Source organism: Monodon monoceros, unplaced genomic scaffold (assembly GCF_005190385.1).
Source record: "Monodon monoceros isolate NGI ecotype Baffin Bay Population unplaced genomic scaffold, NGI_Narwhal_1 Contig4285_ctg1, whole genome shotgun sequence".
Classification (NCBI taxonomy): domain Eukaryota; kingdom Metazoa; phylum Chordata; class Mammalia; order Artiodactyla; family Monodontidae; genus Monodon; species Monodon monoceros.
The window spans coordinates 481,611-509,253 of NW_021700178.1; the positions used below are offsets into that span (position 1 = coordinate 481,611).

General features: G+C 41.6%; 1 protein-coding gene across 1 annotated transcript in view; it reads left to right on the plus strand.

The window, feature by feature from the left end:
- The window catches only part of LOC114884825 (unconventional myosin-Vb), a 324,223-nt gene that overhangs the window by 148,488 nt on the left and 148,092 nt on the right, over nucleotides 1-27,643 (plus strand). The window contains exons 2-3 of the mRNA XM_029204081.1: nucleotides 5,688-5,798; nucleotides 23,594-23,765. Coding sequence (XP_029059914.1) covers nucleotides 5,688-5,798; nucleotides 23,594-23,765 — 283 coding nt within the window. The remainder of the gene's footprint in view (nucleotides 1-5,687; nucleotides 5,799-23,593; nucleotides 23,766-27,643) is intronic.

Here is a 27,643-nt window from a genome sequence, read left to right on the forward strand (position 1 = left end):
TTCTGTTAAAAGAATATATTTTATCTCACTGCTTTTCCAGATATTAGAAGTGAGAACCCATGTCAGGAGAGAGTGCAGGACGCTCTTTGCATCATCTGCCACCAAAACAGTTTCTGTTTTTTAAATTGAGGCGAAATTCACACGACAAAAAATTAACTATTAAATGAACCGTTCAGTAGCATTGAGTGCATTCACAATGGTGTGCAACCGCCATGTCTGTCTAGTTGCAAAACATTTGCATCATTGCAAAGGAAACCCTTCCCTTACAAATTCTTTCCATCTCCGGATTAGAGACCTAAATGTAAGACCGGGCACTATAAAACTCTTAGAGGAAAACATAGGAAGAACACTCCTTGACATAAATCACAGCAGGATCTTTTTTGATCCACCTCCTAGAGTAATGGAAATAAAAACAAAAATAAACAAATGGGACCTAATGAAACTTCAAAGCTTTTGCACAGCAAAGGAGACCGTAAACAAGACAAAAAGACAACCCTCTGAATGGGAGAAAATATTTGCAAACGAATCAACGGACAAAGGATTAATCTCCAAAATATATAAACAGCTCATGCAGCTCAGTATTAAAAAAACAAACAACCCAATCCAAAAATGGGCAGAGGACCTAAATGGACATTTCTCCAAAGAAGACATATAGATGGTGAAGAAGCACATGAAAAGCTGCTCAACATCACTAATTATTAGAGAAATGCAAATCATAACTACAGTGAGGTATCACCTCACACCAGTTAGAATGGGCATCATCAGAAAATCTACAAACAACAAATGCTGGAGGGGATGTGGAGAAAAGGGAACCCTCTTGCACTGCTGGTGGGAATGTAAACTGATACAGCCACTATGGAGAACAGTATGGAGGTTCCTTAAAAAACTAAAAATAGAACTACCATATGACCCAGCAATCCCACTACTGGGCATATACCTAGAGAAAACCATAATTCAAAAGGACATATGCACCCCAATGTTCATTGCAGCACTATTTACAATAGCCAGGACACGGAAGCAACCTAAATGCCCATCGACAGATGAATGGATAAAGAAGATGTGGCACATATATACAATGGAATATTACTCAGCCATAAAAAGGAATGATATTGGGTCATTTGTAGAGACGTGGATGCATCTAGAGACTGTCATACAGAGTGAAGTAAGCCAGAAAGTGAAAAACATATCATATGTTAACGCATATATATGGAACCTGGAAAATGGTACAGATGAACTGGTTTGCAGAGCAGAAATTGAGACACAGATGTAGAGAACAAACATATGGACTCCAAGGCGGGAAAGTGGTAGAGGGAGGTGGTGTGATGAATTGGGAGATTGGGATTGACATGTATACACTGATGTGTATAAAATAGATGACTAATAAGAAAAAATAAATAAATTTTAAAAAAACACACAAACTCTTTCCATCTCCACAGCTCAGATCACATCTGTCTTCCTCAAGTCTTTTTTGTTTAATTGAAGTATAGTTGATTTACAATATTGTGTTAGTTTCAGGTGTCCAGCAAAGTGATTTGGTTATATATATATATATACTTTTAAAATTCTTTTCCATTATAGTTTATTATAAGATATCAAATATAGTTCCCTGTGCTATACAGTAAACCCATGTTGTTTATCTATTTTATACATGGTTGTGTGCATCTGTAAATCCCATACTCCCAATTTATCCCTCCCCACATTCCCCTTTGGTAACAGTAAGTTTATTTTCTGTTTGTGAGTCTGTTTCTGTTTTGTAGGTAAGCTCATTTGTACTGTTGTTTAGATTCCACATGTATGTCTCCCTCAAGTCTTTGCTGGCTACTGTGTTCCTTATCTCTCCTTCCTCTCAGTTTGTGTGTCTGTTCTCTTGACTGTTTACTTTGTACTGATCATGCCCCACCTTGTACTCAGTTACAGGGGCAGTGGATCTTCCTTGGTCTGAGTGGAGGGGCTTGTTGGCTCAGTCAGCACATAAAGCAAAACTTGATTGTGGTTAAAATTGCCCTTGGAAGTCCTATAAATAGCTCAAGTGCAGCGTATGTGACATTGGGTGAACAGCCCTGCTCAGTAACTCATAGGCACCTTAAGCCGAGAATCTATGAAGTAGTGTAACGGTGGGGAGGCCTGCCTGCAGATATCACCCATCCCGTACCATCACAATACAGGGTTTACTTCATTCTTGTTTAACAATGAACTGCTGTAATCTCAATGCATGTCCACATGTGTCTTCATTGTGGGGATGGAGGGCACGTGACAGCATCTAGCACAGAGTGGGTACTCAGATGTTTACTGGATTTGAATCTAAAGCTTTCTTGATCAGATCTGTAATGCACACTAGCCTTTAAGACATTGTAGGAGAATCTGGTCACCTGTTTCCTCTCTAAGTTGGCATTTACCATCATGGCCCTCCCTTCTCGTGCCTTGCCTGCCCTCCCTGACTGATTAGCTGTTACTCTCCTTAGGAATTGGTCACACCTCCCCCTAGAGTATATTTTTTATATGAATTATCTATCCAACTAGACTGTATTTTCCTTAACGTGAGGGTACAGATATTCATGTTTATACTTGGTTACATGGTGCTTATCACAGTGTTTTATGTATACACCAGGTGCCCCATAAACACACCTTCTCTTTTCACTGATTCCTGTCTCAGTAAACATTTCCTGAGCATCTACTACATGCCAGGGATACAGAAATGTCCCGTGGTGTATCTGAAAGACCTTGGAGTAGTAAGAGGAAACTGACGTGAAAGAAACGACTGCAAAAACCATAAAGAAAGTTGATCATAGAAGAGTTGATTGCGGCAGTCCAGAGTTGGGAAGGGCTACCTCTGTAGTGCACAGGGAAGGAAGGGTTCAGCGAGGAGACGGTGCTGGAACTTGGACTCTGCCCACATAGACAATGAGGAAAGGACATTCTAGGCTGAGGAAGCAGCATGTTCAAAGATAGAGGGCAGCAAACCTTTTCTGTAAAGGGCCAGAGGGTAAATATTTTAGGTTTTGGGGCCATAGGGCCTATGTTACAACTGTCACTGATATGTGGAAGCAGCCACAGACAACACGTAGGTAGAATGTGTCCTTGTGTTCCAATAAAACTTTACGGACACCTAAATTGGACACATATAGTTTTCATGTGTTAGCATATGATTATCATTCTTTTGATTTTTTTTTTTTCCCCAGCAGTTTAACCATTTAAAGACTATTCTTCACTCATGGGCTGTATAAAAACAAGTGGCACAGCAGATTTGGTCCAGGGCTATAGTCTGGCCTGTGTACAAAAACAGGGAAGAGTGAGATCATATTGCAGGAGCAGAACACCAGGTACTTAGGTGTGCCCACTCTGATGCCGTGGGTGTGAGATTCTGCATTTCTAACCAGCTCCCAGGTAGTGGTGAGGCTGAGGTCCTCACCTGGAGTAGCAAGGAACTAAAGTATCAGTAGGGTCCCCTTATGCCCCTGATGCCCTGATGGATTCTGTGGGTTTAGGAAAATATAGATGACAATTTTCTGCCTACCAGGTATTTTCAGTCTGCTTAGAGAGAAGAGATCTATGTAAGTAGAAGAGTAAATGGACCCTCCCAGAGTGAGAATTAAACAGCAGCAGAGCCAGGCAGTGAGGTTCCCCAGTGCTGGGTGCAGTGAACTGTCCGGTGAGAGGCATGTGGACAGCAGGGTTAAGGCCAGAGGAGCTGCCGTGTGAGCTGGGACTGGGCTCCTTGGCTTCCAGTACATCACGCAGCTTGACGATGTCCACACATCACCACCTCCAGTCGCTTCCTGTTGGCATTTCCCCCTTCTTCTGTTGTTTGTCACTCTGTTATCTTGAGCCTTTCCTGACACCACTTTACAGTGAGTGGAGACTTGGCTTTGAATAGAGCTTCTTGGGTGCACTGTCCTCCCTCTGACTGGAAGGGGAGCCCCAGCGGCCTAACTCAGGGACAGGAAGTGTAGCGAGGCTAAGGAAAGTCACTCACTTGAAGCTGGGGGACAGGAGCTTAGAAGTCCCCACAGCTGGATGGATGGTGGGCTTAAATGGTAGAGGACGACGTAAGTTAGAACACCTGAAGGGAGAGAAATGTTGAAACGCTCAGTTTTCTCTGGAGATGCCTCCAAACATTCTTCATGTAATACTCGATAGCACTCAGATACTATAAAGCTATAGAGTATCTTCCTCTAAAGATATAGGAATACCTTGCTGTAGTGCAGGCTCAGAGGCAGAGAGACAATCCTGTGAACTTGATTCATCGTAAAACCAAAAACAAACGACTTTGGCTTTGTACCCTGAGCTGGGGTATCAGCAATGCAAGTTGGCGGTGGTTTGCTTTCCCATTAACTGGTGTTCTGAATCTCTTGCCTCACGACTTTCACTCCTCGATCCTGAATTAGAGACAAGTGTAGCAGGGGCCGGGCCTTGCTTTTAAAAACGGCCAGTGATCACGTGGAGCAAAATGCTGTAAAAAAGGAGGACCAAAATCAGGTCGGCAACTGACCGGCCACAGGGCCTGTGCTTTGCTGTCCCTCCACGGGGGAGGTGGGTTATGCTGACCCAAGCACACATTCTGGCTGGCCTCTGGTCTTAAGAACTATTAATTTCAGGAGTATTAATTTTGCTAAATATATTCTGTGGCCATTTTATAGATATATATATATGATTATACATAAATACAAATATACAAATATAATTATATATAAAAAATTTAAAATATATATAATGGGGGGGTATGTGCCCGTGTACACAGACAGCTTCTCAAGCAAATAGGCCCTGTGGAAATCGCATATACCTATGAGACAAATACTGAGAAAATGTGTCTGACAGAGGTAAGGAGCGCGGTGCCGAGAGGGACAGCCACCAGTAGATGCTGCTGTTTGGTGTATCAGACCCGTGGTTCTCCCCAGCTGCACGTTACACTCACCTTGGAGCTTTCATGTCACCCCAAATGCTGCTTGGGTCTGAGGTGAACCCCGACCTGGTCTTTTCAAGGCTCCCAGGTGATTCTAATGTGCAGTCAGGGCGGAGAGCGCCCGAGTGACATTGACAGTGCCTCCCACTCACCAAGGGCTGCGTTCTTCCCTGCCAGGATTTGGCCAGCTTAATGACCTTGCGGACGCTCGATCCGGATGGGGGCTGGGGAAGGATGCATGAGATTTGTGGGTATGTTCGTGGCTTAAAGAATGCACAACTAAACTGAGATTGCTGACAACTCAGGAATATATTAACAGTTTCAATTTGCTGACCACTTTCACTTCTGCAGGAGAATGGCTTTTTGCAGAATATCAAAGCAGAGATTCCCAAGCTCTGAAGACTTGCTACATTGTCTTGTTGGGTTTTGCATGTGTTGTCTTAATCTTTGTTTGCAGCACACCAGACACTCCCTCTGACATTGCAGTTTTGTACCACCTTTTGAGATAATGGTGTAAAACTCTGGATATAACCAAATCTAGGCTTGGCATTCCCCTGGTAGAATTTGAATTTCATTGATCTGTGACATTCTGTTAGGATCTAGAAGGAGTCCTCTGTAACGAATCCTGTGAGTTGTCTCTTGTCATGGTATTGGATCGCCTTGTATCTTGACACGAGAAGGGAGGGAAATGCGTGCAGATGACTTTAAAAGTTCTGAGGGCCCCTCATAGAGAGCATACCTGAGAGCTTCTCTTAGCATCTAAGTTTCTTCTCTTTTAATCTTTCAGTGCACAAGGGTCTGGATCCCTGATCCCGATGAAGTATGGCGCTCGGCTGAATTAACCAAGGACTACAAGGAGGGTGAGAAGAGCCTCCAGCTCCAACTGGAAGATGAAACTGTGAGTGCAGTGCCGGGGGTGGGAGTGCAGAGCTCTCCTGAGCAGGGTTGGATGCTACATTGTGGCTAGAGCGTGTCCTGCACGTTGGAGCTTCTGAGCCCCTGGCATCCGTTTTGTTGCTGTTGATGGTGATGTATGTGAAAGTTTAAACCATGAAGCTGCTGAATGGATGGCCCATTACAAACAAGTGCCCATTGGTGTTAGCAGCTGAGAGATGGTGGGTGACTGAGGCAAGAATCTTCTCGGTGGAGTGGGGGACACAGGAGGCTTCCCTCCGTGGGGTTGAGGCTCAGTGGGAGGTGAGGGGGAGCCACTTAGCATAAGAGCCAGTGCCTGGTACAGTGGTTGGAGTACCGGCTCTGGACCCGGCCTGCCTGGGTTGGGGTCCTGGCTTGGCCTTTGCTAGCTTTGTGCCCTTGAGCAAGTTAGCAATTTTTCTGTGCCTATTACTTCATCTGTGACATGGGGGTGATAGTTTGTCTAGGGAGCACGTTAGAATAAAATGAGTTACTATGTGGCATGTACTTAGAGTCGTGCCTGGCAGGTAAGCCCTCATTACATGTTATTTGCTCCAGTGAGAGGTTTTTTTTTTTTTTTTTTTTTCCGGCTGCGTTGGGTTTTTGTTGCTGCGTACGGGCTTTCTCTAGTTGCGGCAAGCGGGAGCTACTCTTCGTTGCAGCGCGCGGGCTTCTCATCGCGGTGGCTTCTCTTGTTGCGGAGCACGGGCTCTAGGCGCGTGGGCTTCAGTAGCTGTTGCGCATGGGCTTAGTTGCTCCGCGGCATGTGGAATCTTCCCGGACCAGGGCTCGAACCCGTGTCCCCTGCATTGGCAGGCAGATTCTTAACCACTGCGGCACCAGGGAAGCCCCGAGAGTTTTTTCGTTAGTTGATTTTCAGGTGGTTTCGCTCAAAAGGAGGACAAGGTAGTAACCAGGAAATTGTGTTCCTTCTAGAAGATCTGATTCAGTTTCCCTTTTCATGAGCCTTTTGTCACTACCCTTCCCTGTGATTTGTGCATTTCACGAATATTTGAAGGCTTGCACTGTGCTGGTCGTGGGGATTTATGGGTGATCGGTTGTGGCCCTGCCATTTGTGGGAGCTCAGTGCTGGAGGGCTCAGTGAACGTGAACACAGAAATATGGGAAAGAGCCTAAGGAGGCTGCCGTAGGCACGGAAGCAGTAGACTAGGTACAGGAGGAAAGTGAGGAGGCAGCTGAGGCGAGGGTGGCCGGGGAGGGGCTGTGGAAAGGAGCCGGCATTGAAGACTCAGGCCCGGGTGGGCGGAGGGGAGCGTCCAGGCGGGAGTTGTGCGCCAAAGCCCCAAGGCCTCAGTGTGTCCCCTTTGAGAGTGTGGAAGGAAGGGAGGCCAGTGCACCTGAAGCCACTGCAGAAGGGGACAGATGGGACAGCCTGAGGCTGAGGATGCAGGTCGTGCATGCAGGGTTTCCAGTAGGGGAGACTGGGAGATGGACAGGCTTTGAACCAAGTGGCCCAAAAAATCAAGATTTGGCTTTGGGATGGGTCAGGTTTGAGGGGCTGCAGAGCTGGCCTGGCCTGGAGTGATTATTGCCTCTCTCTGAACTGCAGGAGCACTGAAAGTTTGTCCCCCATCACTTAGCCTTTGATCATTTACTGTCTTACTGTTTTTCCTTCTTCCAAGCTCTTTGGTCCTGTCTTTCTAGGTAGTAATGACCTGCTTGAGAAATGGACCTTGTCTTAATGCTTTGCTCACATGTACTTAACAGTGGGTGGTGATTAACACATTGATTAGTAGGAAGGTTGAATGTCTTCCCCCTCCTAACTTCTGTTTTGTATCAACTTTGAGCACATCCCTTGGTAAACCTGGGACAGTGAGTTGGTTAGTTTGTTAAGAGTTGTTTACCCTAAGGTGTGCTCACCTCCCCTTCCCGTTCCTGGCCTGCAGACTTTGCCAGCCTACTCTTGGTTTTGAGGTGAGAAACAAAGTCCCCAACAGATGGAATCATGTTTACCATGTTGAATAACTTTCCACCCCATGCCCAAAACAAAATAAAATTAGTTCACCCACGTGAATGGTGTATCTTCCACTCCAGCAGATTTCATTTCAGTTGATCTTGTAAGTGGGTGGGTGTTTTTTTAAGAGTTGTATGGAGGGAGTGTCTGCTGTGTTGCTAAAACAGAGCAGATGCTTGCCTCCCCAGTGGAGAATGCGTTATGCCCTGCGTGACTAATCCTGGCAGCTGCCCAGGACCCCTCCCCTGCTACATGGCCATCAGCTGTAATCAGAAGAGATGGCTGGGGCTGGAGGTTAGCAGTTCTGGAGAAATAATGGGCTCTGAGCATCGGACTCTGTCCAGGTCGCTCGTGGGCTGTGGTTTGTCCACCGCTGGCTCTGGCTGTCATTAGGAGCGACTCAGCTGAGCTGTGGACCAGAGGCAGGAGAACAGAAGTTGGATGGCTGGACTCTGAATGTTTGAAGAAACTCCTCTGTAGCTAAAAGCATCTTTGATGTACCAGGCTGGCTGAAAAATCCACCCTGGAGTCTCTTTCCCTGCCCTCTGCTCCTCCCTCTGAAGTCCAATAGTGTGGGTTTAACTGTATCAGCAAAGGTTGAAAATAAACTAGTTCTCTTCTAAAACAATAGAGTTCTTAACCTATGGCTTCTACCTTAGCAGTAAGTAACCTGTGTGCTCTGCTCTGTTCAAGGTGTTCAGGCCCCCCAGTGTTCCTCTAAAGATGTTTCTTTTCCCCCGTTGCTTGCTTGCTTATTTGTTTATTTTTTTGGGTAAAATATACAAAACATAAAACTTACCGTGTCAGCCGTTTTTAAGTGCACAGTTCAGTGGCATGAAATACTTACCCATTGTTGTGCAGCCATCACCACCATCCATCTCCAGAGCTCTTTTCATCTTGCAAAACTGAAAGTCTGTACCCATTGAATACTAACTCCGTATTTCTCCCTTTACCTGCAGCCCCTGGTAATCCCTGTTCACCTTTGTCTCTGAGTTGGATTCTTCTAGGTACCTCAGAGAAGTGGAATCATATAATACTTGTCCTTTTGTGTCTGGAATGTTTCAGCCCAATGTAAGATGTTTTCTGTTTAAGCCAGTGAGAAGATGGGAAACTTCTTGGGGGAAAAGCATCGTGTCTTCTCTTTTTCTCCCCACGGCTGTGAAGGGTGCAAGGTATCTAGATGTGCCAACCCCTAGCACAGTACCCTGTTTAGACCGGGTAAAGCACCTCAGTGTATGCAGACCTTGGTGATAAATGCAGCTACCTAATTCTTTGCGCGGCGTGGAGCTCTGCCTGGCAGACCTTCTCTCAGTTGCCCCCACTTCCCTTACAAACTGCTCAGCTCCTGCCCTCTACTGGCAGGGAAAACTCTCCCCGTTTCCATGGTTTTGCGTTTAAATTCAGTTTTTCCAAACAAGTTTGTATCCCATGTCCGGGGCGAGTACTCCCTGTGTGCAAGGCCCTGGCAGTGTTCATGAGCGAGAGAAGGATGGGGAGATGTGAGCTTTAAGAAGAGCAACGTGCTCTTTCTGTGTCTCTGCATATCCAAGCCTGCTAATGTTTCTGGGGCCAGGGCAAGAATGGGGATGTAGCCTACGTCTGTTTAAATATTAAGAGCATATTTTATCAGAATTATTTAGGTAAATCTGACATTTCTAATTCTTGAAAAAATAAAACATTTAATATATTAAAAAGAAAGTACTTGAATCTCTACTATTCGGTCTCCATCTAGCTGCCAGTATAAAGAACTGCTACCTTGCGTTGGGCATGTCATGTCTGTACCTGCATATAAACAAATTTAAGAGGAATGTGACTTGTTCAGTACTGCAGGGTGTTCCTCATGAGTCAGGTTGGCAGTGGTTGCAAATACTGTACTAATTTGTGAGCACCTCTGAAACCACAATTAGAATGTGCAGAGAAGCAAGGCATTGGATATTCGACCCAACTGGGAACCGGTGTTTCATTATGTGAGAATTTTTTTTGCATTTGTGCTATCTGGAAGGAAGAATTAACAAGATAATTTGTCTTTCCTTTTATCTAAACGTCTTTGCTGCCCAATGCCTCCCCACGCTCCAAAGCAGTGTCTGTCTCTGACATTGGTGATGTTATAGCCCACCACCCTTCAAGGTGCCTGGACACATTTGTCTTATTTCAAGGACACAGGGCAAGAGGTGTGCAGAAGCATTTCCCTGGGGCCTGACGGCGTTCGTCACAAGAGTGTATGTTGAGGGTTGCAGATCTCACTGTGTCAGCACTGAACGCTGATCCCAGGTGACAGAGGTACCACGTGTTCTTTAATAAGGTTATATTTTGCATTTGTGATGTTGGAGCCCTTTAAGATGCACGGTCCAGGGAAGGGCCCCTCTTGCTCAGGTCTAAGGATGGTACCAAACATATCAGGGTATTGTAGCGAGGAAAGAGCAAACACGGTTCTTCAAGTCAAGAAGCGACAGACTCACAGAAGAGCTATAGGACTGTTGTCCTTACACGTTGGTGTACTCGGACCCCATACCTTGAGAGTGCTCACAGAGCTCACATAAACCCCGTGCACAGAGCTCAGAGTATTTGGTGATACTTCTCCGGTACCAGCAAAGCCTCTCAGTGCACGTGACTGTGATTATTTCTTTTTTCTTCTTGTTTTACTGGTTTTTCCATTCTTTTTTACTTTTGTATTGGTTCATGGATCATCTGATACTTTTTATCTTTATCTTTGTTTTGTTCTCAATTGCTCAGTAATACGCCATTGAGACAGTATTACACTTTGTTGATTGGATGGCAAGGATAATATGGAAGACAATATTTATATCGTACATATGCAAAAAAGTTTTCTTTAAAATAACACATTGCATATAAATATCTATTGGTAATATTGTTGCCAATACAATTAGTTATCTTGTCTACAGTGGTATTTTTTACAATTAATATATTGTAAGATACACGTAACATAAAATTTACCGTCTTCACCATTTTTAAGAGTACAGTTCAGTGGCATTAAGTACATTTACATTGTTGTGCGATCGTCACTACCATCCGTCTCCAGATGGATCTCTGTTACTTAGTTACTGTCATTGACCTCTTCCCCTGCTGTATTCATGATCTTTTCCATCGGTTAGGATATTTTGCCTGGCTGCTTCTGCTTAGAGGTTGGCGAAGCAGTGATATTTGCCCCCAAGGGACATTTGGCAATGTCTGGATACATTTTTGGTGGTCATGACTGAGGAGGGAGGTCTGCCATTGGCATCTACTGATAGGTAGAGAGCAGGGATGTTGTTAAGAGGTCCCTCCCCCAAAGAAACAACTATCAGTCCTAAATGAAAGCAGTGCCAAAGTTGAGAAACCCTGGTTTAAGCCTGTAGAGGAAATGGTCCTGGACTCGCCATTGCTGAAAGACACCATGTTAAAAGCTAAACTTTTATAACTCCGTATTCTAACAGAATGTGTAAATTGTTTTCCCTGAAATAAATTGAAATCAAAAGATTATTTTTTACTTCACATTTTTATACTGCTGTAATTTTGTTTATAATTTAAACTTCTTAATTGCCTATTTTCATTTGTGGTTTTTTTTCCTTTAATTACTTGCATCACCATTCATTCATTATTCATTCATTAGAAACAGTTATTATTGAGCAATTATTATATGCCAGGGTCTAGTTATACAGCAGTGAAAATGGTACATCTGTACCTTTGTGGAGCTTTCAGTCTAACTTATAATGAATGTAATACATACACAAATATAGGCTTTAGAATATGAAAAGTTCAAGGCCAAGAATCTTTAGAAATCCATTAGAAACATGGTAAGGTGCTTGACTCTACCCCACTGCTCCCTCTGTCTTCACTCCCCAACCCCACACACTTTTTTGAAACCCCCTTGGGCAGCTACCTTGGAGTTTCTTGCTGACTTACTAAAGCAGGAACACTTACCATGGTAGAGGTGGCATGCAAACGTTCTACCATGGTTCTCAGCCCCCTTGCAGGTTATGTGGGACCCCATGATTACTTCCGTCCAGAGAGCTCTAGGTAGAATTCCTGTCTGTCACTTCCAGGCAGAAGCATAGAAGAGCCTATGGGAGTTTGCCACGCTCTCTTCTTCCTCTGCCTGGTGACGGTGGAGGCCACGTGTTAATGTCTGGTTGACCTTGTGGAGCAGAGCTTCCATCCCATCCAGCCTTGGGTACCTAGCATGAATGAGAGAGAAACCTTTGTGGTACTGAGCCGCTGAGATTTCAGGGTTAATTTGTTATTTCTTCATAACCTAACCCTTCCTAACTAAGAAGTTCACATGAGTCACAGAGTATTTTATTTTTCAAGTAATTGCATGCCTGTGCTTAGGCCTGGGCTAAGTGATATGAGCCGAAGAATAAGAAGGTTCTTTTTTTTTTTTTTTTGCGGTACGTGGGCCTCTCACTGTTGTGGCCTCTCCCGTTGCGGAGCACAGGCTCCGGACGCGCAGGCTCAGCGGCCATGGCTCACGGGCCCAGCCGCTCCGCGGCATGTGGGATCTTCCCGGACCAGGGTACAAACCCGTGTCCCCTGCATCGGCAGGCGGACTCTCAACCACTGCGCCACCAGGGAAGCCCAAGAAGGTTCTTTTTAAGAAGCATGATCTTTTTGGAGACTGGAGAAGATGGAGCTGTAAGATTTAAACACAACTATCACAGAATAAGACACAGCAGAGCATTCATTAAGTGAATGTTTTTTGTATTCGTTTAGGACATAATGTAAACTGGGCTTTTAGCATGTGCTCAATGAACCTGGAGCCACACACTTGCTATTACAGTAAGTGTAAGTGGATTCAAGCTTTGAGGTCTCCTATTTTCCAGGAGGATAGCTCAGAAAGAGAACACAGAAGAGAACACACCCACATCCACTGACCTAAGATAAGTCCTTTAGACCAATAAAGTTGGAAGGGCCCTTAAAGATTGTTGGGACCAGTCCTCCCATCTTACAATTAGGGAAGCTGTTGTCTGTGGAAATGAAGTGATGGACTCAACACCTCAGAGCAGTTAAGTTCAGTGGTTCTTAAGTTTGGCTGCGTGATAGAAACCCCCGAGGAGCTAAAAAAAATTTTGCAAAGCTGTAGCACGGCCAGACTTCTTAAATCAGAGTTTGGGGATGGGACACAGCATAGTATCTTTTTGCAAGCTCCTCATGGGATTCCAAGGTGCAGGAAGGGTTGAGAGCCACTGCTTTAGCTGACAGCCAGGACTTGAATACAGGGTTTAACTCCTAGTCGGTCTCCATTTCTGTGATCCATGTGGCACCTCAGAGTCAGTACCACCTGCTTGCCTCCTGTTAACTCTATTTTTACCAGCTTACCTTTTCTCTAGATCTTCTTCTTCTATGGGTAGAGAAAGAAAACTTGCTTCTCCTGCTCCACCGCATATGCTGGTTAGTAGCTCCAAATCTGTGTGTTGGGATTTGTCATTTGAAGATGTTTTTATGCTTATGTTCTCTTGCTGTGGTACCATGTAACATGGACATGAGTTGCGGTGTGGGAGAGGTCATGAAAAGATCAGACATTTCATTCAACTGGTATTTTTAAGCACCTACTAAGCATTATAGAATCACAGATCTACTGAGTTTAGAGCAATCTAGACCAACACTCTCCAAGGGAACATCGTGCTACAGTTGGATGTTCTCTATCTGTGTTGTCCAGTATGGCAGTCACTAGCCACATGTGGCTATTGGGCCCTTGAAATGTGGCTAGCTTGAAAAACTGAAGTTTTAATCGTATTTAACTTTAATGAATTCAATTTAAATAACCATCTATTGGCAAGTGCAGGTCTAGACCAGTCCTCTACCTTATGCCACCCTCTGTATTCTCAAGTGTTGTCCAGTATCATTTGCTAGATGGTGACCAATTGGAGACCCCCACCTGTTCCTGATTCCCAGCTCCTGGCCTTGGAGAGGAGAAGGTCCACTCCAGGTGTGTGACCGAGCATTAATTTTGTGAAGGGTGTTAACATTCAGCCTCTTCTTTACCTCCAAAGACCCAGTTATTATGTAGTGAAGTCTTCTGTGCAGAAAGTTCAGTGTCTCTGATTGTGTCATAAACCCTTTAATTTCAAATAAAACCATATTAGCCGTAAGTGTTCAACCCTAGCAGCGCTGTTAGAATCAAATACCTGTTAGAGAAAACAATGTGTTCTTAAGGCTCTCATTCCCTCCCTCCCTCGCCCTGGATATACACAACCCCAGAAGTCTGTAGTTTTAGGATGCTGAGCTTGCAGCTCTCACTTCTTTGCTGCTGCTCTGGGCATTTTTATTCCTTATCAATTTTACTGTAACCAATACCATTGGCTTATTTTTGGACCATGTTTTCACAAAACTGCCTATGCCTTTCCCTCCACACGCTTGGGGGGAGAGTCTTTTGAGGGGAGATTCATCTGAGAAAATATGGAATGCCAACATTTCTGCCTCAGGGTTTAAAGATACCAGGCTCAGGTCCCAGCTTTCTGATCTGAAAAATGAGGGGTTGTCTGGGGGAGCTCTGTGGCTCTGCACCTGGCCGTCTCTGTGCTGCTTACCAGGGAGGCGGGGTGGAGAGCCATGTGGGAGACCAGAGCAGACGCGCTCCTGCTTGGCGGAGGGACATCCGCATTGGCAAGTCTTTCAGAGGGCTCAGGGAGGAACGTCCCAGTGACACCACCCACTCTGCTGGAGATGAAGGGGGTGAGGGAGCAATTCTAGAGTTTAATGAAATAAAAATCAACTCTCATCAGTCTCCATTTCCCACTTGTTTCCCACCTCTTGGAAATTTTATCTGCATCTTCATGGTAGTTGTTTGCTGGTCTCCTGTATGAAGTAAGTTTGATAAGAATAAAAGAGCTTTTTCACAGAAAGAAAAGAGCCTTGATTAATATTTTAAAAATCCCAACAACAGAAAACTGTACAAAAGAAAACCTCACTAACACAGGTAGCCATTGATATTTTGTTGGGACGTTATTCCAGTCAGACTTTAATATACAGTTTTAAATAAATGGAACCCTATCATAGATTTCATACTGTAACATGCCTTTTGTTAGATGCAGCAGAATGCTGTGGGTAGCTGCCTGACCGTAAATATCGGGCTGTGTCGTGCTTTACTTCTGTATTTACAGCTTCGGGAGTTGATACATTTGCTCATTTGTAAGATTGTCTCCTGGGGCCAAGGAAGAATATATTTATGAAAAATTCTGACAAGGTGTTGCCACCTGCCCTCCAGAAGAGTTAAATCAGTCTGAACCCTTTTTGCCCACACCCATCCTGGGTGTCAGTTTTTATGTACTTTTGCTTAGCTGATGGATAGTGGTGCTAATAATCTTTTATTTGCATCTCTTTTGTTAATGGTGAAGTTGAATAGTTTTTCACATATCGTCCATTTGTAGTTCCTACTTAGTGACTTGTATTCCGTGCACAATTTTCTGTGACGGTATTGGTTTTCTTTTTGATTTCTTACAACTCTTTGGATGTTAAGAGTATTCTATTAAATAATGCAGCATAACTGTTCCCTTCTCTCAATTTACTCTACATATGGTGTGTTTTATGATGGTTTTAAAGTTTTAGGTTATAGTCAAATTAATGAATATTTCCCTACATTGCTCTGGCTTTTGTCTCACCCCTTAAAGGTACTTCCTTTCAAAGCTTTTATGAAGATTTGCCCACATTTTCTTATTGGTTTTATTTTTCTTTTTTCATTTAATTTCTATTTTCTTATTGGTTGGTTTTATTTTTCTTTTTTCATTTAATTTTTATTTTTTTCATCTAAAATTTATTTTAATATGAGGGAGAATAGAACATGGACTCAATTGTTTTTTCCTAAATGGCTGCAAGTTTACCTACCACTACTGAAAAATCCCTTTTAACATTAATTTGCTATTTTGATGTCATCATGAATAAATTACCCATACGTGCTTGCATTTATTTCTGGACCTGCTATTATGTTTCATTTATCTGTCTATTTTAAAACCATTACCACAGTACTTTAATTTAAACCAATGCCATAGTAGCTTTAATAATATACCTTAATATCTGGTAGTACAAGTCCCTCTAAATGTGGGACAGGAGAGAGCACTGAAAGACTTGTATAGAATAGTGATTCTTAAAATATGATCCATAGGGACTTCCCTGGTGGTGCAGTGGTTAAGAATCTGCCTGCCAATGCAGGAGACACGGGTTTGATCCCTGGTCCGGGAAGATCCCACATGCCGCGGAGCAACTAAGCCCGTGCGCCACAACTACTGAGCCTGTGCTTTAGAGTCCATGAGCTACGACTACTGAGCCTGCGCCACAACTACTGACGCCTACGCGCCTAGAGCCCGTGCTCCACAACAAGAGAAGCCACCACAATGAGAAACCCGTGCATGGCAAGGAAGAGTAGCTCCTGCTTGCTGTAACTAGAGAAAGCCTGCATGCAGCAGTGAAGACCCAACACAGCCAGAAATAAATAATTACTTTAAAAAAATATGATCCATAGGCCACTAGTACAGAACTACATGGGGATTTTTAACAACTGATATTCCTGGTCCCTGCCCAAGGGCTCCTGAACATAAGTTGTGTTGAGGAAACTTATTTATTTATTTACTTACTTACCTAGCTAGCTAGCTACCTAGCTGCGCCGGGTCTTACTTGTGGCATGTGGGATCTTTAGTTGCGGCATGTGAACTCTTAGCTGCGGCATGTGGGATCTAGTTCCCTGACCAGGGATCAAACCTGGGCCCCCTGTATTGGGAGTGCAGAGTCTTAGCCACTACCACCAGGGAAGTCCCAAGGAAACTCTTCTTACAAGCTCTCAGATGATTTTTAAGAACACCATAAGAAACTTAACACTCAGATAAAACATGGTAAGCAACAGTCAAGTTCCTTCTGTTTAAATGTTAAAGAGCACTACCGTTTTATTAATTACATCTTTTTATTTCACACACACACCCACCCACACACACTGTATTTTATTTTTACAAGAGATAAACTGACACCAAGCATTGTAAATAGATGACCACAACAAAAGCAACAATGATTGCAATTACCAAACACGAAACACACTCATACTATGTCATAATATTGACATTCAGTCCAGTAATCCTCCACTGCAACAGCTCCTTTACTTTGCAGTGAAAATTGATTTGTATATTTTTTGCATCTGAGTCCTTGTGGGATTTTTTTTTATTCAAACAGAAAGTCACAAAAATTATAATCATCCTCACCAGTTCACTCAGTCCCACGTAATTAATTTCTTTTTCATCGTGATCTTTTGTTGGCACTTTTATGAGTTCATCAGTTTCCCATTAGAGTTCTGAAAATGCTTATTCATTCAGTTCAGCAGTAGAGTCAGTTACCAGAAACCTGTACTTGTCAGAGTCTTTTCCATGAATTCCTTGAAGATGAAGCCCTTTTACAGGAACATTTTTGCAAAAGCATCAGAGTGCACCCAGAACTGTCTGTAATGGACAAAAGGCTTAAAAATGACCACGGTTAAAGATTTGATGAAAGTTCATAATAATGCAATTGACAAGGAAATTTAGTTATTTCTGAGATATACATTTTAAAGTAATAACTAGAATTAGGACTTATAACATTATACCAGAACATATAAGATTTTTAGAAATTTCATGTAATGTCTGAAACATTTATATTAACATATTTCCATACAAATAACCCAAAGAAAGTTTAGTATTAGTTGTGTTTTTGTTGTTTGTTTGTTTATACTATAGGTTCTTATTAGTCATCAATTTTATACACACCAGTGTATACATGTCAATCCCAATCGCCCAATTCAGCACACCACCATCCCCACCCCACCATGGTTTTCCCCCCTTGGTGTCCATATGTTTGTTCTCTACATCTGTGTCTCGACTTCTGCCCTGCAAACCGGTTCATCTGTACCATTTTTCTAGGTTCCACATACATGCATTAATATACGATATTTGCTTTTCTCTTTCTGACTTACTTCACTCTGTATGACAGTCTCTAGATCCATCCACGTCTCAACAAATGACTCAATTTTGTTCCTTTTTATGACTGAGTAATATTCCATTGTATATATGTACCACAACTTATTTATCCATTCGTCTGTCGATGGGCATTTAGGTTGCTTCCATGACCTGGCTATTGTAAAGAGTGCTGCAGTGAACATTGGGGTGCATGTGTCTTTTGGAATTATGGTTTTCTCTGGATATATATATGCCTAGTAGTGGGATTACTGGATCATATGGTAATTCTATTTTTAGTTTTTTAAGGAACCTCCGTACTGTTCTCCATAGTGGCTGTATCCATTTACATTCCCACCAACAGTGCAAGAGGGTTCCCTTTTCTCCACACCCTCTCCAGCATTTGTTGTTTGTAGATATTCTGAGGATGCCCATTCTAACTGGTGTGAGGTGATACCTCATTGCAGTTTTGATTTGCATTTCTCTAATAATTAGTGATGTTGAGCAGCTTTTCATGTGCTTCTTGGCCATCTGTATGTCTTCTTTGGTGAAATGTCTATTTAGGTCTTCTGCCCGTTTTTGGATTGGGTTGTTTTTTTAATATTGCACTGCATGAGGTGTTTATATATATTGGAGATTAATCCTTTGTCCGTTGATTCATTTGCAAATATTTTCTCCCATTCTGAGAGTTGTGTTTTCATCTTGTTTATGGTTTCCTTTGCTGTTCAAAAGCTTTTAAGTTTGATTAGGTCCCATTTGTTTATTTTTGTTTTTATTTCCATTACTCTAGGAGGTGGATCAAAAAAGATCTTGCTGTGATTTATGTCAAAGAGTGTTCTTCCTATGTTTTCCTCTAAGAGTTTTATAGTGTCCGGTCTTATATTTAGGTATTGAATCCATTTTGAGTTTATTTTTGTGTATGGTGTTAGGGAGTGTTCTAATTTCATTCTTTTACATGTAGCTGTCCAGTTTTCCCAGCACCACTTATTGAAGAGACTGTCTTTTCTCCATTGTATATCTTTGCCTCCTTTGTCCTAGATTAGTTGACCATAGATGCGTGGATTTATCTCTGGGCTTTCTATCTTGTTCCATTGATCTGTGTTTCTGTTTTTCTGCCAGTACCATATTGTCTTGATTACGGTAGCTTTTAGTATAGTCTGAAGTCAGGGAGTCTGCTTACTCCAGCTCTGTTTTTTTTACCTCAAGACTGCTTCAGCTTTCCGGGGTCTTTTCTGTCTCCATACAAATTTTAAGATGATTTGTTCTAGTTCCATAAAAAATGCCATTGGTAATTTGACAGGGATTTCATTGAATCTGTAGATTGCTTTGGGTAGTATAGTCATTTTCACAATATTGATTCTTCCAATCCAAGAACATGGTATATCTCTCCATCTGTTGGTATCATCTTTAATTTCTTTCATCAGTGTCTTAAAGTTTTCTGCATACAGGTCTTTTGTCTCCCTAGGTAGGTTTATTCCTAGATATTTTATTCTTTTTGTTGCAATGGTAAATGCGAGTGTTTCCATAGTTTCTCTTTCAGAGTTTTCATCATTAGTGTATAGGAATGCAAGAGATTTCTGTGCATTAATTTTGTATCCTGCCACTTTACCAAATTCATTGATTAGCTCTAGTAGTTTTCTGGTGGCATCTTTAGGATTCTCTGTGTATAGTATCATGTGATCTGCAAACCGTGACAGTTTTACTTCTTCTTTTCCAATTTGTATTCCTTTTATTTCTTTTTCTTCTCTGATTGACATGGCTAGGACTTCCAAAACTATGTTGAATAATGGTGGTGAGAGTGGACATCCTTGTCTTGTTCCTGATCTTAGAGGAAATGCTTTTAGTTTTTCACCATTGAGAATGATGTTTGCTGTGGGTTTGTCATATATGGCCTTTATTATGTTGAGGTAGGTTCCTTCTGTGCCCACTTTCTGGAGAGTTTTTATCATAAATAGGTGTTGAATTTTGTCAGAAGCTTTTTCTGCATCTATTGAAATGAACATATGGTTTTTATTCTTCAATTTGTTAATATGGTGTATCACATTGATTGATTTGCATATATTGAAGAATCCTTACATCCCTGGGATAAATCCCACTTGATCGTGGTGTATGATCCTTTTAATGTATTGTTGGATTCTGTTTGCTAGTATTTTGTTGAGGATTTTTGCATCTATATTCATCAGTGATATTGATCTGTAATTTCCTTTTTTTGTAGTATCTTTACCTGGTTTTGGTATTAGGGTGATGGTGACCTCATAGAATGAGTTTGGGAGTGCTCCTTCCTCTGCAATTGTTTGGAAGAGTTTGAGAAGGGTGGGTGTTAGCTCTTCTCTAAATGTTTGATAGCATTCACCTGTGAAGCCATCTGATCCTGAACTTTTGTTCGTTGGAAGATTTTTATTTTATTTTATTTATTTATTTTTTTGTTCTTTTTGTTTTTGTTTTTGTTTTTGCGGTATGCGGGCCTCTCACTGTTGTGGCCTCTCCCATTGCAGAGCACAGGCTCCGGACGCACAGGCTCAGTGGCCATGGCTCACGGGCCCAGCCGCTCCTTGGCATGTGGGATCTTCCCGGACCGGGGCACGAACTCGTGTCCCCTGCATCGGCAGGCGGACTCTCAACCACTGCGCCACCAGGGAAGCCCTTGTTGGAAGATTTTTAATCACAGCTTCAATTTCATTACTTGTGATTGGTCTGTTCATATTTTCTGTTTCTTCCTGGTTCAGTCCTGGAAGGTTATACCTATCTAAGAATTTGTCCATTTCTTCCAGGTTGTCCATTTTATTGGCCTAGAGTTGCTTGTAGCAGTCTCTTAGGATGCTTTCTATTTCTGCGGTGTCTGTTGTAACTTCTCCTTTTTCGTTTCTAATTTTATTGATTTGAGTCCTCTCTCTCTTTTTCTTGATGAGTCTGGCTAATGGTTTATCAATTTTGTTTTTCTTCTCAAAGAACCAGCTTTTAGTTGTATTGATCTTTGCTATTGTTTTCTTTGTTTCTATTTCATTTATTTCTGCTCTGATCTTTATGATTTCTTTCCTTCTGCTAACTTTGGGTTCTGTTTGTTCTTCTTTCTCTAGTTTCTTTAGGTGTAAGTTTAGGTTGTTTATTTGAGATTTTTCTTGTTTCTTGAGGTAGGCTTGTATAGCTATAAACTTCCCTCTTAGAACTGCTTTTGCTGCATCCCATAGGTTTTGGATCGTCGTGTTTTCATTATCATTTGTCTCTAGGTGTTTTTTGATTTCCTCTTTGATTTCTTCAGTGATCTCTTGGTTATTTAGTAACGTATTGTTCAGCCTCCATATGTTTGTGTTTTTTACGTTTTTTAGCCCGTAATTCATTTCTAACCTCATAGCATTATGGTCAGAAAAGATGCTTGATATGATTTCAATTTTCTTAAATTTGCTGAGGCTTGATTTGTGACCCAAGATGTGATCTATCCTGGAGAACGTTCCATGTGCACTTGAGAAGAAAGTGTAATCTGCTGTTTTTGGATGGAATGTCCTATAAATATCAATTAAATCTACCTGGTCTATTGTGTCATTTAAAGCTTCTGTTTCCTTATTTATTTTCATTCTGGATGATCTTTCCATTGGTGTAAGTGAGGTGTTTAAGTCCCCCACTATTATTGTGTTACTGTTGATTTCCTCTTTTATAGCTGTTAGCAGTTGCCTTATGTATTGAGGTGCTCCTATGTTGGGTGCATATATATTTATAATTGTTATATATTCTTCTTGGATTGATCCCTTGATCATTATGTAGTGTCCTTCCTTGTCTCTTGTAACATTCCTTATTTTAAAGTCTATTTTATCTGATATGAGTATAGCTACTCCAGATTTCTTTTGATTTCCATTTGTATGGAATATCTTTTTCCGTCCCCTCACTTTCAGTCTGTATGTGTCTGTAGGTCTGAAGTGGGTCTCTTGTAGACAGCATATAGATGGGTCTTGTTTCTGTGTCCATTCAGCAAGCCTGTGTCTTTTGGTTGGAGCATTTAATCCATTCACGTTTAAGGTGATTATCGATATGTATGTTCCTTTGACCATTTTCTTAATTGTTCTGGGTTTGTTTTTGTAGGTCCTTTTCTTCTCTTGTGTTTCCCACTTAGAGAAGTTCCCTTAGCATTTGTTGTAGAGCTGGTTTGGCGGTGCTGAATTCTCTTAGCTTTTGCTTGTCTGTAAAGCTTTTGATTTCTCCATCGAATCTAAATGAGATCCTTGCTGGGTAGAGTAATCTTGGTTGTAGTTTCTTCCCTTTCATCACTTTAAGTATATCATATCACTCCCTTCTGGCTTGTAGAGTTTCTGCTGAGAAGTCAGCCCTTAACCTTATGGGAGTTCCCTTGTGTGTTATTTGTCGTTTTTCCCTTGCTGCTTTCAGTAATTTTTCTTTGTCTTTAATTTTTCTCAGTTTGATTACTGTGTGTCTTGGCGTGTTTCCCTTTGGGTTTATCCTGTATGGGACTCGCTGCGCTTCTTGGACTTGGGTGGCTATTTCCTTTCCCATGTTAAGGAAGTTTTCGACTGTGATCTCCATATATTTTCTCTGGTTCTTTCTGTGTCTCTTCTCCTTCTGAGACCCCTATAATGCGAATGTTGTTGCGTTTAATGTTTTCCCAGAGGTCTCTTAGGCTGTCTTCATTTCTTTTCATTCTTTTTTCTTTATTCTGTTCCGCGGCAGTGAATTCCACCATTCTGTCTTCCAGGTCACTTATCCATTCTTCTGCCTCAGGTGTTCTGCTATTGATTCCTTCTAGTGTAGTTTTCATTTCAGTTATTGTACTGTTCATCTCTGTTTGTTTGTTCTTTAAATCTTCTCGGTCTTTGTTAAACATTTCTTGCATCTTCTCGATCTTTGCCTCCATTCTTTTTTGAGGTCCTGGATCATCTTCACTATCAGTATTCTTAATTCTTTTTCTGGAAGGTTGCCTATCTCTGCTTCATTTAGTTGTTTTTCTGGGGTTTTATCTTGTTCCTTCATCTGGTACATAGCCTTCTGCCTTTTGATCTTGTCTATCTTTCTGTGAATGTGGTTTTTTGTTCCACAGGCTGCAGGACTGTAGTTCTTCTTGCTTCTGCTGTCTGCCCTCTTATGGATGAGGCTGTCTAAGAGGCTTGATGGGAGGGACTGGTGGTGGATAGAGCTGACTGTTCTTAATTACATCTTTGTATTAATTACATGTGTACAGGTGTCAGTTATATATCCTGTCACTAAACGTATTTTGAGTATTTATGTAGTCCAAGTGGTATGTATGCTGAGAGTACAAGGATAACACCTTGTATTTGAGATTTGACTTTACGATGTGTAGTCATAGGGCCTAATCACACACACACACACACACACACCCCTCAAGCTCCTATTATACTTTAGGTTAAAGTAAAATTACTGCTCGCAGTTAGGTTGGGGAAAAATATGTGGACAACTTGAATGGAATTATGGAGAGCAGTTTGCTAGTTGTAAGGTTATCCAAAAAAAAAAGGTGAGTGTGTTGGATGATGGGAGAGAGAGTAAAGAAACAGCAGCATCACATTGGGCAAACCAAAGAAGCTTTCCTGGATAGGAGAAAGAACAGTACAGCAGCTAGAATTAAAGACTCAGTATTTTTGCATTGAGAAGCAGAAGAACACTTTATTAAATCTACCTGTGCTTCCTGAATTTCTCATGTCATTCAGTCTTTTACCTTGATACACTGGGATTATGTTATCAGCAAATTTTCTACCTGAGCTTGTCACTTATGGCAACACAGGTATTTTGTTCAACTCGCTTTGTTTGAAACGTGTTATTTATCTTCACTTATGATCATGTTAGGGTAGCGATCCTAGCCAACAAGACAGGACATTGAATACCGGCTAAATGCTTCATAACTGTGCCTTTTTGTGTTTGTCACTTGCCTTTCCTTAGATTCGGGAATACCCCATTGATGTCCAAAGCAACCAGCTTCCCTTCCTGCGGAATCCAGATATCCTGGTGGGAGAAAATGACCTAACTGCCCTTAGCTATCTACATGAGCCTGCAGTTTTGCATAACTTAAAGGTCCGTTTCCTGGAGTCCAACCATATCTACACTTACTGTGGTAAGTGGGGTATCTATTGGCTGTGTGTGTTTGAAAGTGCTTACAATCTTTAGACTTTACCTGTTAAACCCCAGTGGTTAAGAATCCTACTTTCACTCTCATTATAAGTGCCTCTCACCTGAGACCCTTGAAATGTTTGCAGTCAGTGAATGTGGCTTAATTAGGCTGCCATACCTCTCTGTGGGAGGATTGGTGTTAATCACAGCTCAAGCAGGGAAGAAATGGGCCACACCTTGTGGCTTGATGGTCAGGCACATTCCTGGAATCAGTAGGAAAGCAGTAAATCCATCCCAATGTGCTAGCTCAGGCATTTGCTCTCACTGTGGAGTGCACTGATGCAAATGTACAGCTGGCTTGTTTTTGTTTTTTATTGACTTTTTATTTTATATTGGAGTATAGGTGATTAATAATGTGTTAGTTTCAGGTGTACAGCAAAGTGATTTAGTTATACATATATGTGTATCTCTTCTTTTTCAAATTCTTTTCCCCTTTAGGTTGTTACACAGTATTGAGCAGAGTTCCCTGTGCTATAAGTAGGTCCTTGTTTGTTATCCATTTTAAATATAGCATTGTGTAGGTGTCAATCCCAGACCCCCTATCTCTCCCCACCACACTTCCTTCTGGTAACTGTGAGTTGATTCTCTAAGCCTGTGAGTCTGTTTCTGTTTTGTAAATAACTTCATTTGTACCCTTTTTTTTTTTAAGATTCTGCATATAGGCGATATCATGATATTTGTCTTTCTCTGTCTGACTTACTTCACTCAGAATGACAATCTCTGTGTCCATCCATGTTGCTGCACATGGCATTATTTCATTCTTTTTAATGGCTGAGTAATATTCCATTGTATATATGTACCACATCTTCTTTACCCATTCTTCTATCGATGGACATTTAGGTTGCTTCCATGTCTTGGCTATCGTAAACAGTGCTGCAGTGAACATTGGGGTGCATGTTTTTGTTTTCTGCTCGAGAAAGGGCTGCCTTTCTGTCTGACCCTCTCACTTGCCCACGTACAAACATGTGCATGATGAATATTTGTTGAATTCATGATCAGAAACCATGACAAGCGCTTTTTTTAAATTTACTTTTTAATTGAAATATAATTGATTTACAATGTTGTGTTAATTTCAATATCCTGGTTTATCCCAGCATATTGAATATAGTTCCCTGTGCTATGCAGTAGGACCTTGTTATTTATCCATTCTATATGTAGTAGTTTGCATCTACTAACCCCAAATTCCCAGTCCATCCCTCCCCCACCCCACTCCCCCTTGGCAACCAAAGGTCTGTCCTCTACATGTGAGTCTTTTTCATAGGTAGGTTCATTTGTGCCATATTTTAGATTCCACATATAAGTGATATCATATGGTATTTGTCTTTCTGACTTCACCTAGTATGATAATCTGTTTGCATCTATGTTGCTGCAAATGCCATTATTTCGTTCTTTTTTATGGCTGAGTAGTATTCATATATATATATATATATACACACACATATACATATAAACACATACACACAGACACACCCCATATCATCTTTATCCATTCATCTGTTGATGGACATTTAGGTTGTTTCCATGTCTTGGCTATTGTAAATAGTGCTTCTATGAACATAGGGGTGCATGTATCTTTTTGACTTACAGTTTTGTCTGCGTGTATGCCCAGGAGTGGGGTTGCTGGATCATGTGGTAATTCTATTTTTAGTTTTCTGAGGAACCTGCATACTGTTCTCCATAGTGGCTGCTCCAACTTACATTCCCACCAACAGTGTAGGAGGGTCCCCTTTTCTCCATACCTCTCCAGCATTTGTTATTAGTAGACTTTTTAATGGTGGCCATTCTGACTGGTGTGAGGTGGTGCCTCACTGTAGTTTTGATTTGCATTTCTCTCATAATTAGCGATGTTGAGCAGCTTTTCATGTGCCTATTGGCCATCTGTATGTCTTCTTGGGTGAAATGCCTATTTAGGTCTTCTGCCCATTTATTGATTGGGTTGTCTGTTTTTCTGTTGTTGAGTTGTATGAGCTGTATGTATATTTTGGAAATTAAGCCCTTGTTGATTGCATTGTTTGCAAGTATTTTCTCCCATTCTGTAGATTGTCTTTTCTTTTTTATGGTTTCCTTTGCTGTGCAAAAGCTTTTAAGTTTGATTAGGTCCCATTTGTTTATTTTTGTTTTTATTTCTATTGTCTTGGGAGACTGACCGAAGAAAACATTGGTATGATTTATGTGCCATGACAGATGCTTTAAAGAAATGTCCTAAAATTTCTCTCAGATTTTTCTTGAAATTTCTCAATTTCCCCCATCCCACATTTTGGCTTCTCTTTTTTAGACTATTGTTAAGTGGTATGGTGAAAACAGGAACCCTATATATATTGTCGTTTGAGGGGCAAAGCATTTTAGGATCTGGTTGCAGAGTCAGCTGAGGGCTTCTTTGTGGGGGGTTGTCCCATTTGTACTTCAGTGCCTTGGTCTTATCTGTGATCCTAGGTGAGCCCTCAGGGGGTCAGTTCTTTTCATTGTGATATCCCACTTGGGTTTGGAATTGGCCAGCTGGCTGCTAAGTTAGGGTGAGCTTCTATGCCAGATTTTGGGAGCTGGAAATACCATGTTGATTTCAGTGCTTGAGAGAGTTGCCCAAAGCTCCTTTCCCCCAGTTGTTAGTGAGAGTTTTATTTGAAAGAAGCCCTCAGTAAGTGGTTTTTTTTTTTTAAAAAAAGATTTTTGAAAATCTCCCTTTTTGGAGAAAGGGATAAATGACCACCAGCTTCGCTTTTTACAGGCATTCCTTCTAAGAGAGGTCTGGGTGTCTGCATGCATCTATCCAAGCGTACCTTGGCTCTTCCAGCTTCAGCCTTCAGAGTGACTGATGTAGCGCAGAATTCTAAGTCATCAAGAAGTACTCTTACCTGCTGTGGAGGGGGCTGAGACATTTTAGGAAAACGTGTGACCTCAGAGTAAAATATCAAAATTTGAATGGAATGAATTAGGGTTTTAGACAACTTTCAATAACCAGTAGAACATGAGAGGCTGTTTTTAAGGCGAATGACTTGGAGAATTCTCTTATTAATTGGAGTTTTTCTCAGTTCTGGGCCTTATTTTTCATTCCAGGTTGTATTTTCAGGAAAACTTTCGTCTGGAGAGGACTTTGTCTTTGGACTTTGTCTTTTTCCTCTCCTTGCCCTTTCTCCTTTACTTGGGTAATATGGTTTATTAAGTTTCACGTTTCTTTCTCTCTCTCTCCCTCTCTCGTATTTTTTCCCTTTTTAATAGACTTTACGTTTTACAGCAATTTTAGGCTGAGAGCAAAACTGAGTGGAAGGTACACAGACTTCCCATATAACCCCTTTCCCAACACATGCAGAGCCTTCCCCACTATGACCATTCTGCTCAAGAGTGAAACATTTGTTAAAATTGATGAACCCACAATGACACATCGCGATCACCCAAAGTCCGTAGTTCACGTTAGGTCACTCTTGGTGTTGTGTGTTCTGCGGGTTTAGACAAATGTATAATGACATGTAGCCACCGTTATGGTATCATAACAGTAGTTTCACTGCCCTAAAAGTCATCTGTGCTCTGCCTGTTCATCCCTCTCTCCCTGCTAACCCCTGGCAACCACTGAGTTTCTATACTGTCTCTATAATTTTGCCTTTATAGAATATCATATGGTGGAGTCACAGTGTAGCCTTTTCGAATTGGCTTCTTTCACCTAGTAATATGTATTTAAGTTTTCTCCATGTCTTTTCATGTCTTGATAAATCATTTCTTTGTAACACTAACATTCCATTATTCAATGTACCACAGTTTGTCCATTCACTTACTGTAGATCATCTTCGTTGCTTCTGAGTTTTGGCAATTATGAATATAGCTGTTATA